This window comes from Liolophura sinensis, chromosome 1 (assembly GCF_032854445.1).
Source record: "Liolophura sinensis isolate JHLJ2023 chromosome 1, CUHK_Ljap_v2, whole genome shotgun sequence".
NCBI lineage: Eukaryota > Metazoa > Mollusca > Polyplacophora > Chitonida > Chitonidae > Liolophura > Liolophura sinensis.
In genome coordinates, this window is record NC_088295.1 from 93,548,144 (window position 1) to 93,569,867 (window position 21,724).

The window sequence follows — 21,724 nt, forward strand, 5'->3', positions numbered from 1 at the left end:
AAGCTAGAATATCTCAGCTGTTTATTTTTATGTATTTTATTGTTAAACTCTGTTTAAGGAAATGATCTCCTTGTTTGTAGCCCCACTGGTTTAGTAGGCATAACGCTGGAAACGACGACATCAGTGTGGCCAATATAATATTTACCTGTTCAAATGCTATTACTTCATGTAGGTTGAAGATACAAGTCATTTGGTGACATGGACTACTCTTCTTCTTTGTTCCAGTCGGATGAGCGTTATTCTATTTACGAATACCGGGACTCTAAGGGCACCACTCTTACCATGACCATATCTCAGCCCACCCCTGCTGACGATGGTATCTTCCTCTGCTCAGCCTCCAACATTGCAGGAAATGCCCACCATCCGTTCACCCTTAATGTCTTCGGTATGTGTAGGCTGATTTGTAGGTTTGATGAACATCGTCGTCTATGTGTAAATGGTGTGTATATGACGCCGAGGGGTCAATAGGTATGTTCATGTACTGTGTCTTCTACTGGCAGGGCGAGTCCATTCCGCCAGTGTGCCGAATAACCAGATATGACACTCCACCCAGTCACATTATACTGACCTGGGGCCAACCAGTCATGTTTCTTGCTCTTACCGCCTAGTGCTGAGCGCCAAGCGTGGCAGCAACAAGTACCATTTTTAAAGTCTTTGGTATGACCCGACAATATAACAATATATAGCGATGGTGTACATGGCGGCTCATTATCAACTGTCATTTACTACGACAGAGAAACCTCCCCAAAACCAGGTCCCTCCGTCGGTGAAATGGATCCACGTGAGTCGTGCCGGGCCAAATGACGAGGACGTTGTGGTGACGTGTATAGGGGTGGGGTCTCCGGCTCCAGAGGTGGGGTTGTGGCGGCGGGACAAGGAACAAGGAGATGACTTTCTTATACAGGTGTGGGAGACATTCTCATCTACAAACAGTATTCTCTCACATACGATTGGGTAACATATAAAGTAACTGGAAAGTAACCACAACGCCTAAGCTACAGACAGTGCCCTCGCACATGCGATCGGGTAAGCTAAAAGGTAACTGGAAAGTAACCACAACTCCTTATCTACAAACAGTATCGTACCACATACGATCGGGTCAGCTATAAAGTAACTGGAAAGTTACCACAACGCCTTATCTACAAACAGTATCGTACCACATACGATCGGGAAAGCTATAAGGTAACTGGAAAGTAACCACCACGCCTAATCTACAAACAGCATCCCCTCACATACTATTAGGTAAACTTTAAGGTAAGTGGAAAGTAACCACAACGCCATATCTGCAAACAATATCTTTTCACATACTACCAGGTAAGCTTAAAGGTAACTGGAAAGTAACCACAACGCCTTATCTACAAACAGTATCGTACCACACACGATCGGGTAAGCTATAAGGTAACTGGTAGGTAACCACAACGCCCTGTTGTAAAAAACGCTGAAAGAACTATTTGTGTCTCATGTTACGGCTGTTTTATAGTATCCTCTCACATGCTATCAGGTAAGCTATAAAGAAACGGGAGAGTAACCACATCGCCTTATCTACAAGCAGTGTCTTCTTGTATATGATTAAGTAAGCTATAAGGTAACTGGAAAGTAACCACAACGTCTTATCTACAAACAGTATCCTATCACTCACTAGTAGGTAAGCTGTAAGGTAACAGGGAGGTAACCACAACGCCCTGTTTATAAAACGCTGAGGGAAAATATTTGTGTCACATGTTACGGCTGTTTTCAGTTGTTGTATTTTACCTTGTCAGGTTGGTGGGAGAGTGTCGGTGAACTACACGAAGGGTACAGACGAGACGACTTTGAATGTACGCTTCCTAAAGGCACAGGTGTCGGATGAAGGCACCTATGTGTGCTCGGTGGCAAACATGCTGGGAGCCGTTAAACAAGCTTTTGACCTTCATGTAGAGAGTAAGTGTCTTCAACCTGAATCTGACGAGTTTCTTCCATCCGGATTTGGCATGGTCCAGTGCGGTTTCTTCATGTTTCAATGAGTCCTCATGTTTTTGGTTGCTTGTACAGATACCCTGTTTACCACACGAGAAATCCCGATGTGCTTATCGGTGAGGTTTGCGTTGTGATCAATGCTCATGTTTGTGGTTGCTTGTACAGATACCCTGTTTACCACACGAGAAATCCTGATGTGCTTATCCGTGAGGTTTACGTTGTGATCAATGCTCATGTTTGTGGTTGCTTGTACAGATACCCTGTTTACCACACGAGAAATCCTGATGTGCTTATCGGTGAGGTTTACGTTGTGATCAATGCTCATGTTTGTGGTTGCTTGTACAGATACCCTGTTTACCACACGAGAAATCCTGATGTACATATCCGTGAGGTTTACGTTGTGATCATTGCTCATGTTTGTGGTTGCTTGTACAGATACCCTGTTTACCACACGAGAAATCCCGATGTGCTTATCGGTGAGGTTTTGGGTTGTGATCAATGCTCATGCTTGCGGTTGTTTATATAGATACTCTGCCCACGAGACGAGAAATCCCTCACATCAGCCGGATCCACATCAACAAGACCGAAGACGGAGACGTCATGGTCGTGTGTTTGGCCAGTGGGCTGCCTCGACCTCTCATGGACTGGCTAAGGCCCAATCAGGATGGCGTTCCAAAGTCTATGGAGGTAAGGCCACAACGTGTCGTGTGCTTGTATCAGGAATGCTGGGACAGTCACAGGCTACAAGGTATAAGAACACAACGTGCTGTGTGCTTGTATTGGGAATACCGAGACAAAGCCACAGCGTGCCGTGTGCTTGTATCAGGAATGCCGGAACAAGGACACAGCATGTTGTGCGCTTGTATAAGAAATTGTATTAGGAATGCTGGGACAAAGTCACACCGTGCTGTGTTCTTGTATCAGGAATGTCGGGACAAAGTCACAACGGTCTGTGTGCTTGTATCAGAAATGCCGGGACAAAGTCACAGTGCTGTGTGTTTGTATCGGGAATGCTGGGACAAAGTCACAACGGTCTGTGTGTTTGTATCGGGAATGCTGGGACAATGTCACAGCGTGCTGTGTGTTTTATCGGGAATGCCGGCACAAAGTCACAACGTGCTGTGTGTTTATATCGGGAATACCGGGACAAAACCACAGCGTGCTGTATGTTTGTATCGGGAATACCGGGACAAAGCCATACATGCTGTGTGTTTGTATCAGAAATGCCGGGACAAAGTCACAGTGCTGTGTGTTTGTATCGGGAATGCTGGGACAAAGTCACAACGGTCTGTGTGTTTGTATCGGGAATACCGGGACAAAGTCACAGTGCTGTGTGTTTGTATCGGGAATGCTGGGACAAAGCCACAGCGTGCTGTGTGTTTGTATCAGGAATACCGGGTCAAAGCCACAGCGTGCTGTGTGTTTGTATCGGGAATACCGGGACAAAGTCACAACGGTCTGTGTGTTTGTATCGGGAATACCGGGACAAAGTCACAGCGTGCTGTGTGTTTATATCGGGAATACCGGGACAAAGTCACAGCGTGCTGTGTGTTTGTATCAGGAATACCGGGACAAAGCCATACATGCTGTGTGTTTGTATTGGGAATGCCGGGACAAAGCCACAGCGTGCTGTGTGTTTGTATCAGGAAAAAACCATATCAGACGATTACATCACTTGAGCTCTCGCATGCTGTATTCTTTTGGGAACGCGGTGGTTTGATGAACGCATACGATTGAACTCTTCCAGAAGTGTTCTGCTGGACTAGGGTGATCTAATACGGATGTATATCCGGAACTATTAGAGATACGAGACTGTATTCTCTGCTTCGACGTGTTTAACTCGAGAATCAATCATCTGGTCACATCTGACGACTTATGACCTTTGACCGCTTTCCACGTGCATGTTCAGATTATTATTCAGGGCTTTCACTTAATTTTCTGTTCTTTGTGACTTCAGATAAAGAACTATCACGTGGTAGAAATTGACCAAGTAAACAACACCAAGACCTTCACCCTTATCATCCAACAGCCAACTGCATTGGATCGTGGAGATTATTATTGCTCGGCTCGTAATTTAGCCGGTCGTGTCATTCAGAAGTTCACAGTCGGTTCAGAAGGTGAGTGGCATAAGATTATAAGTTTATTAAGTAATACTTTGTAACTGTACATTCACATCTATACACCATTTGTTCACATCCGTAGGCAAGCCATCTACTCTCGCCCACCCATCACCTGTTCGTACCCATACGCCAGTCGCCCGCACTCACGTCCATACACCATCTGTTTGCATGCAGACACCATACGCCTAACCTCACTTCCATACACCATCTGTTTGCACCAATTGGCCAGTCGTCCACACTCACGCCCATACACCATCTGTTTCACTGATACGCCAGCTATCCACACTCACGTCCATACACCATCTGTTTCACCCATACCCCAGTAATCCACACTTACGTCCATTCACCATCTCTTCACCCGCAAACACTAGAGGTTTACACTGACGTCCATATACCATTTGTTTGCACCCATGTGTCAGTCCTCCACACTCACGTCTATGCACCATCTGTTTGCACCCATACACCATTCATCCATACTCACATCCATACACCATCTGTTTGCACTCATACGCCAGACATCCACACTCACGTCCGTACACCATGTGTTGACATTCATACACCAAAGATCTACACTCACGTCCATTCACCATCTGTTTGCACCCAGGCGCCAGTCATCCACGCTCACGTCCATACACCATGTGTTGACATTCATACACCAAAGATCTACACTCACGTCCATTCACCATCTGTTTGCACCCATGCGCCAGTCATCCACGCTCACGTCCATACACCTTCTGTTTGCACTTAGACGTCATAGACCTACACTCACGCTCATACAGCATCTGTTTCCACACATTCGCCAGTCGCCCGCACTCACCTCCATACACCATCTGTTTGCGCCAATTCGCCAGTTGTCCCCACGCTTATAGAGCATTTGTTTGCCCCCATTCGCCCGCACTCATTCCATACACCATCTGTTTGCATCTATACGCGAGTAATTCACACTCACGTCCATACACCATCTGCTCACCAATACGCCAGTCATCCGCACTCACGTCCATACACCATCTGCTTACCCATGCACCAGTCCACCACACTCTCGTCCATACATTACCTGCGTTTACCCATACGCCAGTCGTTCGGACTCAAGTGCATGCTCCATCTGTCACAGGCCAGTCTTCTACAGTCAAACATTTACGCCATCTGTTCACACCCATAAATTAATCGTCCACAGGCACACCCATAATTTGCACTTCTACTCATACAACATCCGTGTACACATCCACCTGCACAGCTTGCACTTCTACTCATACAACATCCGTGTACACTCCAACCTGCACAGCTTGCACTTCTACTCATACAACATCCGTGTACACTCCAACCTGCACAGCTTGCACTTCTGTTCATACAACAGTCACATTTGCAGGTCTGCTGGTACAACATTCGTGTATACTCCTACCCCTACGCATTACATTTCTGCTCGTACAACATTCGTTTACATTTCCACCCGCACACCTTTCACCTCTGCTGATACATCATCCGTGTACACTGCAACCTGCACACCTTGCACGTCTGCTCATACAACACTCGTGTAGACTCGAACCCTTACACCTTCAACTTCTGCTCATACAACATTCGTGTGCACTCCCATCCGCACACCTTGCACTTTTGCTGATACAACATGTGCGTAAAACTCCCACCCATACAGCTCGCACTTTTACTCATACAAGATTCGTGTACACTCCAACCCATACAACTTGCACTTCTGCTGATACATCATTCGTGCACATTCCCACCCATATATAATTCATTTCTGCTTATACAACATTCGTGTACACTCCCACCCACACACCTTGCATTTCTGATGATATATCATCCGTGTGCACTCCCACCCATACACAATTCATTTCTGCTTATACAACATTCTGCTGATATATCATTCGTGTACACTCCCACCCATACACAATTCATTTCTGCTTAAACAACATTCGTGCACACTTCCACCCGCACACCTTGCACTTCTGCTGATACATCATCCGTGTACACTTCAACCTGCACACCTTGCACTTCTGCTTATACAACATTCGTATACACTCCAATCTGCACACCTTGCGCTTTTACTCATACAACATTCGTGTACACTCCAAACTGCACACCTTGCACTTCTACAACATTCGTGTGCACTCCAACCTGCACAGCTTGCACTTCTACTCCTGCAACATTCGTGTACAGTCGAGCATTCACACCTTGCCCTTCTACTCCTGCATTATTCCTGTACACTCCAAACTGCACACCTTGCACTTCTACAACATTCGTGTACACTCCAACCTGCACAGCTTGCACTTCTACTCCTACAACATTCGTGTACACTCAAAACTGCACGCCTTACACTTCTGCTTGTAGATCATTCGTGTGCACTCCAACCCTCATTCCTTTCATATCTGCTCATATAAAGCAGGCTGAGGAAAACCCATGACCATCCGCAGACAATGCAACTAACGTTCGCGCATACAAAAATGGCACTATCCTGCGGCATAGAACCATGCGACTATCCCGTGTGCACATAGAAATGTAGTAAACCTGCGTACATATTGCAATGCGACCAACCTGCGTGGATGTATAACAATCCAACTAACTTGGGTGCATATAACAATCCGACTAACCTGTGTATATATAACAATGCGACTAACCCACGTGCAGATAAAAATGCGACTGACCCTGCGTGCATATAGCAATGTGACCAACCTGCGTGCGTATATAACAATGCGACTAACCTGCGTGCGTATATAACAACGCAACTAACCTGGATGCATATAACAATGCGACTCATACGAGTGCATATAACAGCGCGACTAACCTGCGTTAATATAACAATGTGACCGACCTGCGTGAATATAACAACGTGACTAACCTGCGTGTATATAACAATGGCATTAACCCGCGGGCATATAACAATGTGAGTAACCTGTGTGGCTATATCAGTGTGGCTAACCTGCGTGAATATAACAATGTGGCTAACCTGAGTGCATATAACAATGTGGCTAACCTGAGTGCATATAACAATGCGACTTGTTCGTATTCTGCAGACATTCCTAAGGAGAATCTCCGTCAGCCGCAGATTGTCCACGTACACATGAACATGACGGGTGATGAGGCCGCGGACATGATGCTGACGTGTCTGGTGACGGGCACGCCACCACCTCTGCTGTCATGGTGGAGAAGCTACGGACCCGGAGAATTCAAGAGGATTTGGGTAGGACATACAGTCTCAGGCATCCCTGTGCATCTTGACCAGGGTACCGGCAAATATGTCATATAACGTGGGCTTAATATATAGCAACCATTCTTCTTTTTGTGTACGGTACTTCAGATGAAAACAAACTGACTCTCTGAAAAATGGTATGGTTTATCGGCAGATAGTAAAAGATCGCCTAGTATATCACGTCTGGCTGGGATGGTCGTCAAAACAAATTTCAACGTTGGTCAACAAGATATATCTCTAGCATTCAATGCACTTGATCGTTTACTACATAAAAACACTCTTATATTGTGGGTTCATTGTTTATTTATCTCTCCAAAGACCATTGACTTGACAGTCTGCTTGACAATTTTTCACCCAACAATCTGATACCAGATTCCCAGGGTAGCTTATGGTAAAGGGTCTGTTATGGTAAGGCGGAGAATCGGCCCTCAGGGCAAGAAACTGTGAGCCCCAAGAAGCCAAACAGAAGTTCTGCTATCCGAGCAACATTCGACACACGTCTATAAAACTCCAAGCATACGTTGAAGCGAGTGTTCGTAATATATGTCATGAAATAAAATTTTAAACTTGCTAAAAGAGGATAAAACTAATCACATTGTAAAGTTTATATTTTACATGTTAAGACGACTGTTGAACCAAAATGAAACTTTGAGAGTGCAGAGAAATACAAACTTGAAATTTTAAGTGACGTCGATTAACGTCGATTTTCATACAGTATTTTAATACACAGTCTCGTTTGAACTAGATATTGGCGTTTTTGATCGGGTGTGCACTTCTGGCATATTATTGCTTCTAGTCTATGGCCGTATGAGTTTAGGGGTTTCCACCTAGTTTTTATACTGAGAATTGTGCTGGGATTTTCAAATTTGTACTGTCTTAACGTACATCTTTGGAACTGATTCTCCGCATTACCGTACCAGGTCTTTCACAAGCCATTTGTCCTTACCCGGTCCTTTTCTTGTCGAGAACGGTACAGATGTTGTCTGTTGTATCCAAGGGTTTCATTCACACTTACATGATCCTAGTCCTTGCGTCTGCATGATACTCGATTTCGATTGTTTTTATACGCCCGTGATGAAGATGTTGTATTATTTAAGTGCCAGTAGTTTCACAGGATTTGGTGGTGGGTTTTTTTGCGCTTGGGGGCTCCAATGAGGTCGACGGAGCGACAGATATATTTACATACTTTGTTATAGCCGAGCCCGCGATACCAGATGGACGGGTCGGACACTACTGACGGGTCCGTGCTAACACTTGTCATCCCTAAGGCGACCCCAGAGGACGATGGGTTGTATCGGTGCTCGGCCGTGAGCGTTGCCGGATCAGCCGGCCAGGTGTCTAGGGTACAACTGCCAGGTAAATACATCATTAATATAGAAGATACTGTGGCTGCTGTACTAGGTGATGGCAAGAGTAGGTCACTGTAGTAGGTGATACTAACAGTAGCTCGTTGTAGTAGGCGATGCTACGAGTAGCAAGAGTAGTAGAATAGCTCGCTGTTTGAGGCGCAGCCTTTGCATTCTGTAACAAGAGGGTCTAATTAGCTTTCCGTCCTCTGTAATACATGTCGCTGTATAGGTATGTTTTCCTGTCTCTCCGAAACGTCTCTCGTCTATTTTGCTTTTCCTAAGTCATATCCGTAATTAACAGGCGGGCCCCCAGAGAACTTACGGTCCCCGAGCATTGAGCAAGTCCACATGAACAGGACGAGTGGGCCGGGAGAGCACCTGATGGTTACCTGTGTGGCTGAGGGAAACCCCGCCCCCGAGATGAGATGGATGAGGGAAGAGGAGGATGGTACCTTCAGAAATGTCGGGGTAAACTTAAGTTCCGCGATTTTATACAGGGCTCCTCCCCAATACTGACTGATGTATTGGGAATACCAAGATATAATAGCTTCATACCCAAAACAACATGTTTGAGTGCAATATCCCAATCCACACTGTCCGCTCAAATAGAATCTAATGTTCGTTTACTCTAAGTAGTACGAACTGGCCTACGAATGTTTTTTAATAAGTTCATAATATGTTTCTTTTCTGGCTAAAACATTTAATTCGAAAACTAGTTGTACTGTCTTAAGTTCTTGTGAAGAAGTTGACATTCTGACTGCCATTTGGTTAATGGTACAAAGCGAGTGAAATCAAACACTTGATTGGTGAATAACACGTGTCCAAGAGATTTTTTTCAATTTGGTTGTAGTTTGGTTGGTTGCTTTTGCAAGGCATTGGATGTGTTGTTGTTGTTGGCAGGCTCATGCTGAGGACGTGACTATAGAGGATTACAAAGGCGAGGAGAAATCCGTTCTGACCCTAGTCGTGGAGAATGCAACGCCCAAGGACTGGGATGGCATGTACAGGTGTCATGCTGTGAATTACGCCGGAAAAACACACCAAGACTTCAAGCTGGGTGTTCAAGGTAATGTCCACATTGCATCCAAATCAGTGATCCCAGGAATGTCCATAGCATATTGCATTCAGACCAGCGATCCCAGGAATGTCCATAGCATACTGCATTCAAATCAGTAATCCGGTGAATGACGATATAAATACAGGGATAAAGCCCACACTGCTTTCACACCAGTAATTCGATTTTTGGTAGCGCAGGTAACGCCCCCACTGGATTCACACCACTAATTCGATTATTGGTAGCGCAAGCAATGTCCTCACTGGATTCACACCAGTAATTCGATTATTGGTAGCGCAAGTAGTGTCCTCACTGGATTCACACCAGTAATTCGATTATTGGTAGCGCAAGTAATGTCCTCACTGGATTCACACCAGTAATTCGATTAGTGGTAGCGCAGGTAATGTCCTCACTGGATTCACACCAGTAATTCGATTATTGGTAGCGCAGGTAATGTCCTCACTGGATTCACACCAGTAATTCGATTAGTGGCAGCGCAGGTAATGTCCTCACAGGATTCAAAGAAGTGACCCAATCTGTTAAATGAATGAACCCCAGGCAATGTTTTCACTGCAATCACAACAGTAATTCGATTAGTGGTAGCGCAGGTAATGCCCTCACTGGATTCACACCAGGAATTCGATTATTGGTAGCGCAAGTAATGTCCTCACTGGATTCACACCAGTAATACGATTATTCTTAGGGCAGGTAATGTCCTCACTGGATTCACACCAGTAATTCGATTATTGGTAGCGCAGGTAATGTCCTCACTGGATTCACACCAGTAATTCGATTATTGGTAGCGCAGGTAATGTCCTCACTGGATTCAGACCAGTAATTCGATTAGTGGCAGCGCAGGTAATGTCCTTACAGGATTCAAAGAAGTGACCCAATCTGTTAAATGAATGAACCCCAGGCAATGTTTTCACTGCATTCACAACAGTAATTCGATTAGTGGTAGCGCAGGTAATGTCCTCACTGGATTCACACCAGTAATTCGATTATTGGTAGCGCAGGTAATGTCCTCACAGGATTCACACCAGTAATTCGATTATTGGTAGCGCAGGTAATGTCCTCACTGGATTCACACCAGTAATTCGATTATTGGTAGCGCAGGTAATGTCCTCACAGGATTCACACCAGTAATTCGATTAGTGGTAGCGCAGGTAATGTCCTCACTGGATTCACACCAGTAATTCGATTATTGGTAGCGCAGGTAATGTCCTCACAGGATTCACACCACTAATTCGATTATTGGTAGCGCAGGTAATGTCCTCACTGGATTCACACCAGTAATTCGATTAGTGGCAGCGCAGGTAATGTCCTTACAGGATTCAAAGAAGTGACCCAATCTGTTAAATGAATGAACCCCAGGCAATGTTTTCACTGCATTCACAACAGTAATTCGATTAGTGGTAGCGCAGGTAATGCCCTCACTGGATTCACACCAGGAATTCGATTATTGGTAGCGCAGGTAATGTCCTCACTGGATTCACACCAGTAATACGATTATTGGTAGCGCAGGTAATGTCCTCACTGGATTCACACCAGTAATACGATTATTGGTAGCGCAGGTAATGTCCTCACTGGATTCACGCCAGTAATACGATTATTGGTAGCGCAGGTAATGTCCTCGCTGGATTCACACAAGTAATTAGATTAGTGGCAGTGCAGGTAATGTCCTCACTGGAATCACACCAGTAAATCAAATAGTGCCAGCGCAGGAAATGTCCTCACAGGATTCAAAGAAGTGACGCAATCGGTTGAATGAATCAATCCCAGGTAATGTTTTCACTGCATTCACTACAGTAATTTAATTAGTGCTAGCGCAGGTAATGTCCTCACTGGATTCACACCAGTAATTCGATTATTGGTAGCGCAGGTAATGTCCTCACTGGATTCACAACAGTAATTCGATTAGTGGCACCACAGGTAATGTCATCACTGGATTCAGACCAGTAATTCGATTATTAGTAGCGCAGGTAATGTCCTCACTGGATTCACACCAGTAATTCGATTATTGGTAGCACAAGTAATGTCCTCACTGCATTCAGACCAGCCCGAGGATAATGTCCACATTGCATTCAGACCAATGATGCAATCAGTGGCAGCCCGGGTAATGTCCACTCTGAATTCAGCCCAGTAATCATATGAAGGGAAGGTTAAGCCACCAAATAATGTCCACACTTAATTTAGACCAGTGATCCGCTCAGTGGCAGCCCACCTAATGTCCTCACTGTAATCAGACCAGTGATCCGATCAGTGGCTGCCTGGGTAATGTCTCGACTGGTATTTAGACCAGTGATCCCATAAATGACTAGATAAGTACAGGGTAATGTCCACACGGTCAGTACCGGGCAATGTCTAGACTGGCATTTAGACCATTGATCTGAGAAATGACGCGTCAAGTACCATGTAATGTCTAGACTGGCTTTCCGACCATTGATCTGATGAATGACGGGTTAAGTACCGGGTAATGTCTAGACTGGCATTCAGACCAGTGATCTGATAAATGACTCGTTAAATACCGGATAATGTCTAGACTGGCATTCAGACCAGTGATCCGATAAATGACTGGATATGCACCGGGATAATGTCCGCATTGCATTTAGATCAGTGATGCGATCAGTATCAGCCCGGGTATTGTCCACTCCGCATTTAAACCAGTGATCATATGAATTGAAGGTTAAGTAACGGTATGACGTCCACTCTGCATTGTGACGGGTGGTCCGAAGAATGGCTAGATAAGTACCGGGTAATGTCCTCACTGCATTTAGACCAGTGATCATATGAAGGGAAGGATAAGTAACGGGATAATGTCCTCACTGCAATTCAGACCTGTGATTCGATGAGTTTAGTGGCGATAAGCTGTTTTTGTGTTCTTTCACTGCTTTAATGTTGAACTGGGGATCGTTTTACCATATTACATAAAACACGTTATTTTCAATTTCTAGCAAAGAGTGTGTGTAAAATAGATTGTGTCACTATGTGGTATTACTCTATCACGTGAACTCTTAACTCTGCTCTAGTCTCACAGCCTGCTGACCTCATCCCCCCTTTCATTGACCGAGTTCACGTGAACAGCACCGGGCCTCTTCAGGATGACGTCATGATAACTTGTCGAGCTCGCGGAGTTCCCCCGCCTCTTATGAACTTGCTACTGAAGGATGACCAAGGAGTATATAACTTCATTAAGGTGAGTGTTGTTCTGATAGAAGCATAGTTATACCCTGTGTATGGAAAGAACCGATTAGAGATTCATTTTTATTGTAGCTAATGCTTTTTCCTGTGTACCACGGTTTTACATACATTAAAGCTGCCATTTGCTTTCCAGTACTAATGGATGATTCAAACTGTATTTTCTTTAGTCATAGATTCCTTTACAGATCGCCCTATATCAACATAAATCCTCACCCATGGAATGTGTGTTTTCTCCACAGCCTGCCAGCGAGGAGGGTGCTATAGTGCAGGAGCAGAAGGACGCCACTGTGCTTGCACTCATCCTCACTAATCCCCCGAATGCTGGACGAGGAAGTTATCGATGCCAGGCCGCAAACATTGCCGGCGTGGTCAGAGAGGACTTCGATTATAACACCCCAGGTACATTAAACAGACGGTACTTGTTGTGCATGTGGATGGGATATCAACAATTATCAGAGACGTTGAACATCACATGTAGAGACTATATGTTTTATTATACTGAAAAAAGTACATTGTGAAAATGAACTATGTAACCTTATGATTACGTTGTAGTTTAGATAAGGCTTGTGATAATGTGAAGTAGTCACCTTATAATTACGTTGTAGTTTAGATAAGGCTTGTGAAACTGTGAAGTAGTCACCTTATAATTACGTTGTGGTTTAGATAAGACATGTGAGACTATGTAGTAGTCACCTTATAATTACGTTGTAGTTTAGATAAGGCTTGTGAAAATGTGAAGTAGTCACCTTATAATTACGTTGTAGTTTAGATAAGGCTTGTGAAAATGTGAAGTAGTCACCTTATAATTACGTTGGTCGGTTGGCGCGCTAGTACAGCGTAATGACCCAGGAGTCTCTCACCAATGCGGTTGCTGTGAGTTCAAGTCCAGCTCATGCTGGCTTCCTCTCCGGCTGTACGTGGGAAGGTCTGCCAGCAACCTGCTGATGGTCGTGGGTTTCCCCCGGGCTCTGCCCGGTTTCCTCCCACCATAATGCTGGCCGCCGTTGTATAAGTGAAATACTCTTGAGTACGGCGTAAAACACCAATCAAATAAATAAATAATAAATATAATGACGTTGTGGTTTGGATAAGGCATTTGAAAACTATTTAGTGGTGACCTTATAATTACGTTGTGGTTTTACTGCCCTGTAACTATTATGGTCCTGTAACTATTATGTGTTTCGTAACTTTGCTAGACTTTGACTTAGGGTGGCCATTTCATTGAATATGATACGGCAATTAACGAATTCTGTTCGTGGGATATGCGTTTGACCTTGACCAGTGGTATGAGGATTTGGCTACCACCGATTACCGCCGACTGGCAAATGATATCAACATTTCAGCTCGTGAGTTAAAGTGTATGGCTCATTATGTTGAGGTGCCTGTTAAATGTCCTTGGTTTACACCGAGCACACCGGTGTGAAAACATCTTAAGAATGGCTTTAAACACTAATATCAAATAAATGTAAATAAATATTTTTGATATTTCATGTTTGGTCAGTTGTTTCCACAGAGTAATGTTTCTTACGTTGAATGTTTCAGTGCTGGGTGGTGAGGGTGAACAACACCCCCACGTGAGTCGTATCCATGTGGACAGGGCTGGAGATTTTAATGAGGACGTGACCGTGATGTGTAAGGCTACCGGAAACCCAGCCCCACACATGAATTGGTGGAAATACAGGGGCAAAGAATTCCAGCTCGTTTGGGTAAAATATTAGACCAGTGATCAGCACTGACTATGGTTATTCGTTGACCTATTTTTGGTCAAAGTCTGAGACATGTTCTCTTTTAGTACGGGATTGCTATTTGCATGAGTGTCTCCTTTTGCGTACTCCAGAAGTACGAGAGTACTTCAGTAGAACAAATGGATGTATAGTTTATGCTAAATGTGTTACTAACTTCCATGACTTTGTAACCTCATTGGACTCGTTGTTTAACGTTGTCCTTTTTAGCCTGGAGAAGATGTAATCATAGAACAGAACGATATCCCTGACGGTAGCCAGTTAACCATGAGGATCCGACAGGCTACCTCAGACGCCGATGGCGAATACCTTTGTTCGGCAGCGAATTATGTGGGGACAGCCAAACAGCGCTTCGATTTCAAGGTGTTTGGTAAGTTTGTCGTGGCATTAGAACCATAAAGATCATTGTGCACCTACATCACGTCTCTCCAGGCGCTGTGCTGCTTTGTTAATTTCTGCAACACGTACCTGTCTCTGTATAAATTGATGTGCGTTTACACAGCTTTTGACGGCCTTGTGTAGGTGGGAAATTGATGTGTGTTTACACAGCTTTATGCGATCTTGTGTAGATGGGAAATTGATGTGTGTTTACACAGCTTTGGACGGTCTTGTGTAGGTGGGAAATTGATATGTGTTTACACAGCTTTGGACGGTCTTGTGTAGGTGGGAAATTGATATGTGTTTACACCGCTTTGGACGATCTTGTGTAGGTGGTAAATTGATGGGTGTTTACACAGCTTTGATATGATATGTGTTTACACAGCTTTGGGCGGTCTTGTATAGGTGGGAAATTGATGTATGTTTACACAGCTTTGGGCGGTCTTGTATAGGTGGGAAATTGATGTATGTTTACACAGCTTTGGGGGGTCTTGTGTAAATGGAAAACTGATGTGTGTTTACACAGCTTTGGACGGTCTTGTGTAGGTGGGAAATTGACGTGTGTTTACACAGCTTTGGGGGGCCTTGTGTAGGTGGCAAATTGATATGTGTATACACAGCTTTGGACGGTCTTGTGTAGATGGGAAATTGATGTGTGTTTACACAGCTTTATGCGATCTTGTGTAGATGGGAAATTGATGTGTGTTTACACAGCTTTGGACGGTCTTGTGTAGGTGGGAAATTGACGTGTGTTTACACAGCTTTGGACGGTCTTGTGTAGGTAGGAAATTGACGTGTGTTTACACAGCTTTGGACGGTCTTGTGTAGGTAGGAATTGATGTGTGTTTACACAGCTTTGGGCGGTCTTGTGTAGGTGGGAAATTGATATGTGTTTACACAGCTTTGGACGGTCTTGTGTAGGTGGGAAATAGATGTGTGTTTACACCGCTTTGGGCGGTCTTGTGTAGATGGGAAATTGATGTGTGTTTACACAGCTTTGGGCGGTCTTGTGTAGGTGGGAAATTGATGTTTGTTTACACAGCTTTGAGGGGTCTTGTGTAGGTAGGAAATTGATGTGTGTTTACACAGCTTTGGACGGTCTTGTGTAGGTGGGAAATTGATGTTTGTTTACACAGCTTTGAACGGTCTTGTGTAGGTAGGAAATTGATGTGTGTTTGCACAGCTGTGGACTGTCTTGTGTAGGTGGTAAATTGATGTGTGTTTACACAGCTTTGGACGGTCTTGTGTAGGTGGGAAATTGATGTGTGTTTACACAGCTTTGAGGGGTCTTGTGTGGGTGGGAAATTGATGTGTGTTTACACAGCTTTGGACGGTCTTGTGTAGGTGGGAAATTGATGTGTGTTTACACAGCTTTGGGCGGTCTTGTGTAGGTGGGAAATTGACGTGTGTTTACACAGCTTTGGACGGTCTTGTGTAGGTGAGAAATTGACGTGTGTTTACACAGCTTTGGGCGGTCTTGTGTAGGTGGGAAATTGACGTGTGTTTACACAGCTTTGGACGGTCTTGTGTAGGTGGGAAGTGTTGATCGATCACACACATTGCATTAACTCTACATACTCGTACATTATACAGCACTTACAGATTAGTCGCTGCATTTAACTTAGAATTGTAAATAAATTGGTTTCTTTATTGCCTAGAATACATTTTCTTAACATATTACCACAGAATGCCTACTATAAATACATAGTTAAATGTTTTATACCGATAGTTTACCACAGTTAATCATCATCTATGAATGCCGGAGGGTAACTACGTATATTTTTGCCCCTTCTGTGCGTTTGTCCTGTTAAGATCCCTTGTATTGTTACACTGTTATTGATATTGTCAGAATCCCCCCCTGAGGACCTGGTCGCTGCTCATATTAGCTGGCTACACTTCAATAGAACCGGGCCCTACAAGAAGGGTCTCCTAATCACGTGTCTGGCGCACGGAAACCCTACCCCAGAGATGAGGTGGTACAAGCGATCAGACAATGACCGCGATAGACTCGTCCTGGTCAGTAGACCTACCTTGCAAAGCACTCATTCTTTGATGTAAAATAATATAAAATGGAAATATCTTACATCTGATTCAATGATTACACACAACTCAATGGAAATATCTTACAGCTGATTGAGTGATTACACACAACTCAGTGGTGGGTTTCAGTAATCTGTTTATATAGCATCTCAGCTAAACAATTCATAGAGCTAACGGCGTCTATCTGCTTGTAGCCAACAAACGACATCAGCATAGAACAGGTGTCGGAGGGTCGTGACACCACGTTAACTCTGGCTATAGATAATCCTGCCGACTCGGACGGTGGACTGTACACCTGTGAGGCGGCTAATGTGGGAGGGACCGCCAGTTACAATGTCAATGCTGTTCTTTCCGGTAAGGCCAAGAGTTACATTCAGGGGCAGATACGTAGTCATATGCCCACGACAGGCTGACAGTTTTAAATAACATGGAGCCTGGACGTGTGTATTCTCAGCAAAAATGGTGCGGCGCTGACCAGTGTACCTTGGAAGTGGATAATGCCATTAGATGTTGGCCTTTATGCATTTATCTGTAGAATTAAGTTCTCATATTGCATGGCTTCTTAAATGAGTTAAAACTAGTAGCCTTTTTCCTTTCCACTGAGAATTCACTTCCAGCATTATTTCCACCCACCTAAGCAGTATCGCCTGTCCCTTAACTCTGACTGTCTATTTGTCACAGAGGAGCCGGTGAAGGACAAGCTGCCCCCACACATCACACGTATCCACGTGGACCGTGCTGGGGACAACCGAGAGCACATTTCCATGTACTGCCAGGCCTCAGGCTTCCCACCACCAGATATCAAATGGATGAAGGACATGGCCCCACAGGGCAGACAGATTGATTACCGCTATATCTGGGTATTTTTGACACTAATTTTTCCCTGGGTATGAAACGGTCGTTGTATTAAAAGTTGTATACATATAGCCGGATATGCAAATATTGATATTGTTTTATCAAAATTGTATCGGAGTGTTTTCATGCAAAAGACATAATCACGATGTGATTTAATTGCTTCTCCCCACATCTGCTATCTAAGGATACATTGCAAAGCTATGGTGTACTACAGCGTTTATCCATTTTTACTTAGCCTCAACAGTTGTATTTGTGTTGGCTTAATAAGTAGCCGATATTTATTCTTCTGTATTTATCCCAGCCCGTAGGACGTGTGGAAGCTAGAGAAGAGAAAAGCTATAACTCGACGACAGTTCACCTGTTGATAAAGTCTGTGGAGCCAGAGGACGCCGGTAACTACCTGTGTCTGGCGGCAAACCTCGCGGGCGAGGTGCAGCAAGCCTTTGATGTCCATACTGCAGGTACTCGCACACTTCTGAATAGACTACGTGTTTATGAACAAGCAGTCAGGCGTCTCTTCAGTTAGTACTACTATGGTGAAGATTTAGACAATAGCTGGGTTAGGCAAGCTTTTGAGCGACAACAAAATGCTTTTATTTAAATCAAGTCATAGATTGTGTCATGTTTTCGAGCGATGTTGCGTGAGACGTTGGGCTGAAGCAAGAATATGAGGAAGATTCACGCATGCGTTCTTTTCCCAGACAAACTTCCGGAGAACACAGAGACACCCCATGTGGAATGGATCCACATGAACCGAACAGGCATAAACAACAACGACATGGCGATTACGTGTGTGGCTCGAGGTCTGCCCCCGCCGGAGGTGTGGTTCTACCGAGGTGACCCCCGCAAGGGCACTGAACTCATCACGGTAACTGAAAAAACTTGACCACAAAGACTGGCACATATTATGCATCATAGGTGAATTTAGAATTTATGTCAGCTTGCTAGCCAGTTGTCGCCAGGATCTGTAATGTTTTGTGCTGGCAACCTGACGGTTTAAAAAAACAAACCAAAAAAAATGAAGATACCCAGTAGATCTATTTAATTTAGAGCATATCTGTCTTGTGTGTGACTTTACAGCCATCGGCACGAAACAGCTTCTACCAGATCCAAAGCTCTGCCAAGACAACACTAAAATTGACTTTACGGAACATTAGAGATGACGACGCTGGGCCGTACCTTTGCAAAGCGACCAACTTAGCTGGTTATCGAAGTCATCCGTTTGAGGTTGTAGTGACAGGTAGGTAGAACCAGGCTGGACCACGCTCTTCCATACTGATGTTAGGGGACAAAGGGTTTCTTCAAATACAAAATCATTAACAGCTTTTAACCATTTCAGCGGGAACAAAAGAGAAAGCCATATGTATCGTAGTGGTCTGTACACGTAGCAGTCGGTTTAACGGTGTTCATATATTATTTACTTGTCGTTTTTGCAATGTTCATATGTTATATACTTGTCGTTTTGACAGTATTCCTATGTTATTTACTTGTCGTTTTAACAGTGTTCAAATGTTATTTACTTGTCGTTTTCACAGTGTTTATATGTTATTTATCTCTCCTTTTCAGAGCCGGAGATTCCCGACCAACGCCTACCTCATGTTAGCCATATCCGAGTGAGCCGGACCGGCATCAAAAACCAGCACGTGCTGATGACGTGCGAGGCGGAGGGGAACCCCGCCCCCGAGCTCAACTGGTGGCGCAATGAGGGCACAGCAGATACTCCGCAGTTCAGACTGCTCTGGGTAACCACGTAGTTTTATGGCTGTTCAGCTTTACAGTGTGACAAAAAGCGGACGAACTAAAGTAGATGACGTACACTGTCATAGGCAACACCTTTCAGGTAGACTTTTACGAGGTAAACCTACGTAAAGTACTCTTAGGAAACTTTGCCCCATTCCAAATAATGCGATAGATTTGACTTATGTAGCTACATTTACTCCAATCAAGGATGATTGATGTTATTTGGTAACTTACACATCGCCTTCACAAAAAGTACTTATTCAGTTGGTTAGGGTTTACGATGTACTCAAGAATATTTCACTTACAACTGCGGCCAGCATTATAGCGGGAGGAAACCCGGCAGAACCCGGAGGAAATCCACGGCCAGTGTAGGTCAATCACCCAGGAGCCTCTCACTAACACGATCACTGTGAGTTCAAGTACAGCCATTCCTGGCTTCCTCCTCGTCCGTACGTGGGAAGGTCTGCCAGCCATCTGCGAACGGTGGTGGATTTCCTCCGGGCGTTACCTACCATAATGGTGGCCACCGTCGTATAAGTGGAATATGCTTTATTACGCCGGAAGTTCATCTCAGCCATTCACAACATCTGTCTGATTGAGGTCATTAGGCTTACTACACGACTGAAGTTGGCTCATAGTGTGGAGAGCTTGTTTGACTGTTTCAGCCTGGAGACAAATATGAGATACACCAGAAGCAAGAGGCGGAGAAAACATCTCTCAGCCTGACCATCAAGGATGTGGACGAGTCCACTTTAGACACCTACCTGTGTTCAGCGGCCAATATCGGCGGTCAGGCTCGACAGAGGTTTGAGCTGACCGCCTTACGTAAGTTTTATTATTATTTGTCTATACTTAGGTTAAAAAACATGGCTTGCTTTTAACTGACGCACGACCCAAAAATGTATAGATTTACTACAAAATAACCACTATGTTGTGTATTAAATGGCTTTGACTCTTCTGATCATAATTGTCAGTTATTGCAATTAAGGAAGGTTCGTATTAGTTTGTATGGATGACCAGTCTACAGTAGCTGTTACATGTAGGATTTGATATTGTATATATTGTTCAACAGACAATGTTAACCATCGTTTTGAGAATTCCTCTTGTTTTCCGGTTGCTTCAGATATATGCTTTTCTAACCTGTAGTGGTTCGCTGTATATTTGATCAGATGCTTTAGATTCATTTTGGTTTTGTTGTGTCTTTTATCAAGCATGTACCTTTTAGCTAGAATTCATCAGTAAATTTAAAAATGTCTTTTTTTCCTGTCTCTCCTCATCCCATAATTAAATTTTTATATTAAACTTGAATATTTGTGACAACCACTTTTCATACTCGCTCCAAAGTTTTTGTGATTCGGGACATTCAGTGAATATGTGCTCTATTGTATCTTTGTCCAGTCTGCAGTAATCACATATGTCGTCCGTTCTCTGTCCCATTTTATGGAGAGAAGATTTTGTTGGTGCTGTCATGTGTAGGATTTTATATTGAAAATCTCTCAGTTTCGTATATTGAGTGCAGTCATATATAGATTTGAAAACATTTTCCTAATTTGTTTCTCTCTGCGGACCTAAGGATTTTTGGCGAATTCTTAGCTTAAACTGTGAATCGTTACTTAATAGGTCATAGAAAATCCTTTACCTGGTTTCCGTTTCGCCAGTAATCTGAGAACATTGGGGAAAGAAGCACAGTAGGTGTCTTTATTTCCCATTTTTATGAGTTTAATCCATTCGGTTTGAACACTTTTAAGTAGCCGATTATAATCCAGGAATGTACCAATTACTTTGAATTTTTGCTTAAACTCGGTAAATGTCAACAAAAATCCGCCCGGTTTTGCTAGGTCCCTCAAAAACGTTATGTATTAGCGTACCACTGGGAAATGAAAAAAACTCGGTTCTCGAAAGCAGGGGTTGTACCATAAGTATACTTCTGATGCACTTATTATCCATTTTTGTGTAAACGCTTCCCATGCCTTTAGTGTATCTACCCAGAAAGGGTTGCCTATTCTTATTGTTATTTGCGGAATATATTTGCCACCTAAAGTGGACAGTCTTTCCAAGTCATTTTGACAAAAACTTACAATTTGTCA

General features: G+C 43.9%; 1 protein-coding gene across 1 annotated transcript in view; it reads left to right on the plus strand.

The window, feature by feature from the left end:
- LOC135465814 (hemicentin-1-like) overlaps window positions 1-21,724 on the plus strand; it is a 138,157-nt gene that overhangs the window by 63,851 nt on the left and 52,582 nt on the right. The window contains exons 50-70 of the mRNA XM_064743170.1: window positions 226-385; window positions 735-904; window positions 1,761-1,920; window positions 2,483-2,643; window positions 3,914-4,073; window positions 7,103-7,269; window positions 8,475-8,634; window positions 8,929-9,095; window positions 9,528-9,693; window positions 12,711-12,877; window positions 13,122-13,281; window positions 14,425-14,588; window positions 14,835-14,994; window positions 16,852-17,018; window positions 17,237-17,396; window positions 17,724-17,902; window positions 18,199-18,358; window positions 18,599-18,765; window positions 18,978-19,137; window positions 19,464-19,639; window positions 20,303-20,462. Of these exons, the coding sequence (XP_064599240.1) occupies window positions 226-385; window positions 735-904; window positions 1,761-1,920; window positions 2,483-2,643; window positions 3,914-4,073; window positions 7,103-7,269; window positions 8,475-8,634; window positions 8,929-9,095; window positions 9,528-9,693; window positions 12,711-12,877; window positions 13,122-13,281; window positions 14,425-14,588; window positions 14,835-14,994; window positions 16,852-17,018; window positions 17,237-17,396; window positions 17,724-17,902; window positions 18,199-18,358; window positions 18,599-18,765; window positions 18,978-19,137; window positions 19,464-19,639; window positions 20,303-20,462 (3,451 nt within the window). The remainder of the gene's footprint in view (window positions 1-225; window positions 386-734; window positions 905-1,760; window positions 1,921-2,482; window positions 2,644-3,913; window positions 4,074-7,102; window positions 7,270-8,474; window positions 8,635-8,928; window positions 9,096-9,527; window positions 9,694-12,710; window positions 12,878-13,121; window positions 13,282-14,424; window positions 14,589-14,834; window positions 14,995-16,851; window positions 17,019-17,236; window positions 17,397-17,723; window positions 17,903-18,198; window positions 18,359-18,598; window positions 18,766-18,977; window positions 19,138-19,463; window positions 19,640-20,302; window positions 20,463-21,724) is intronic.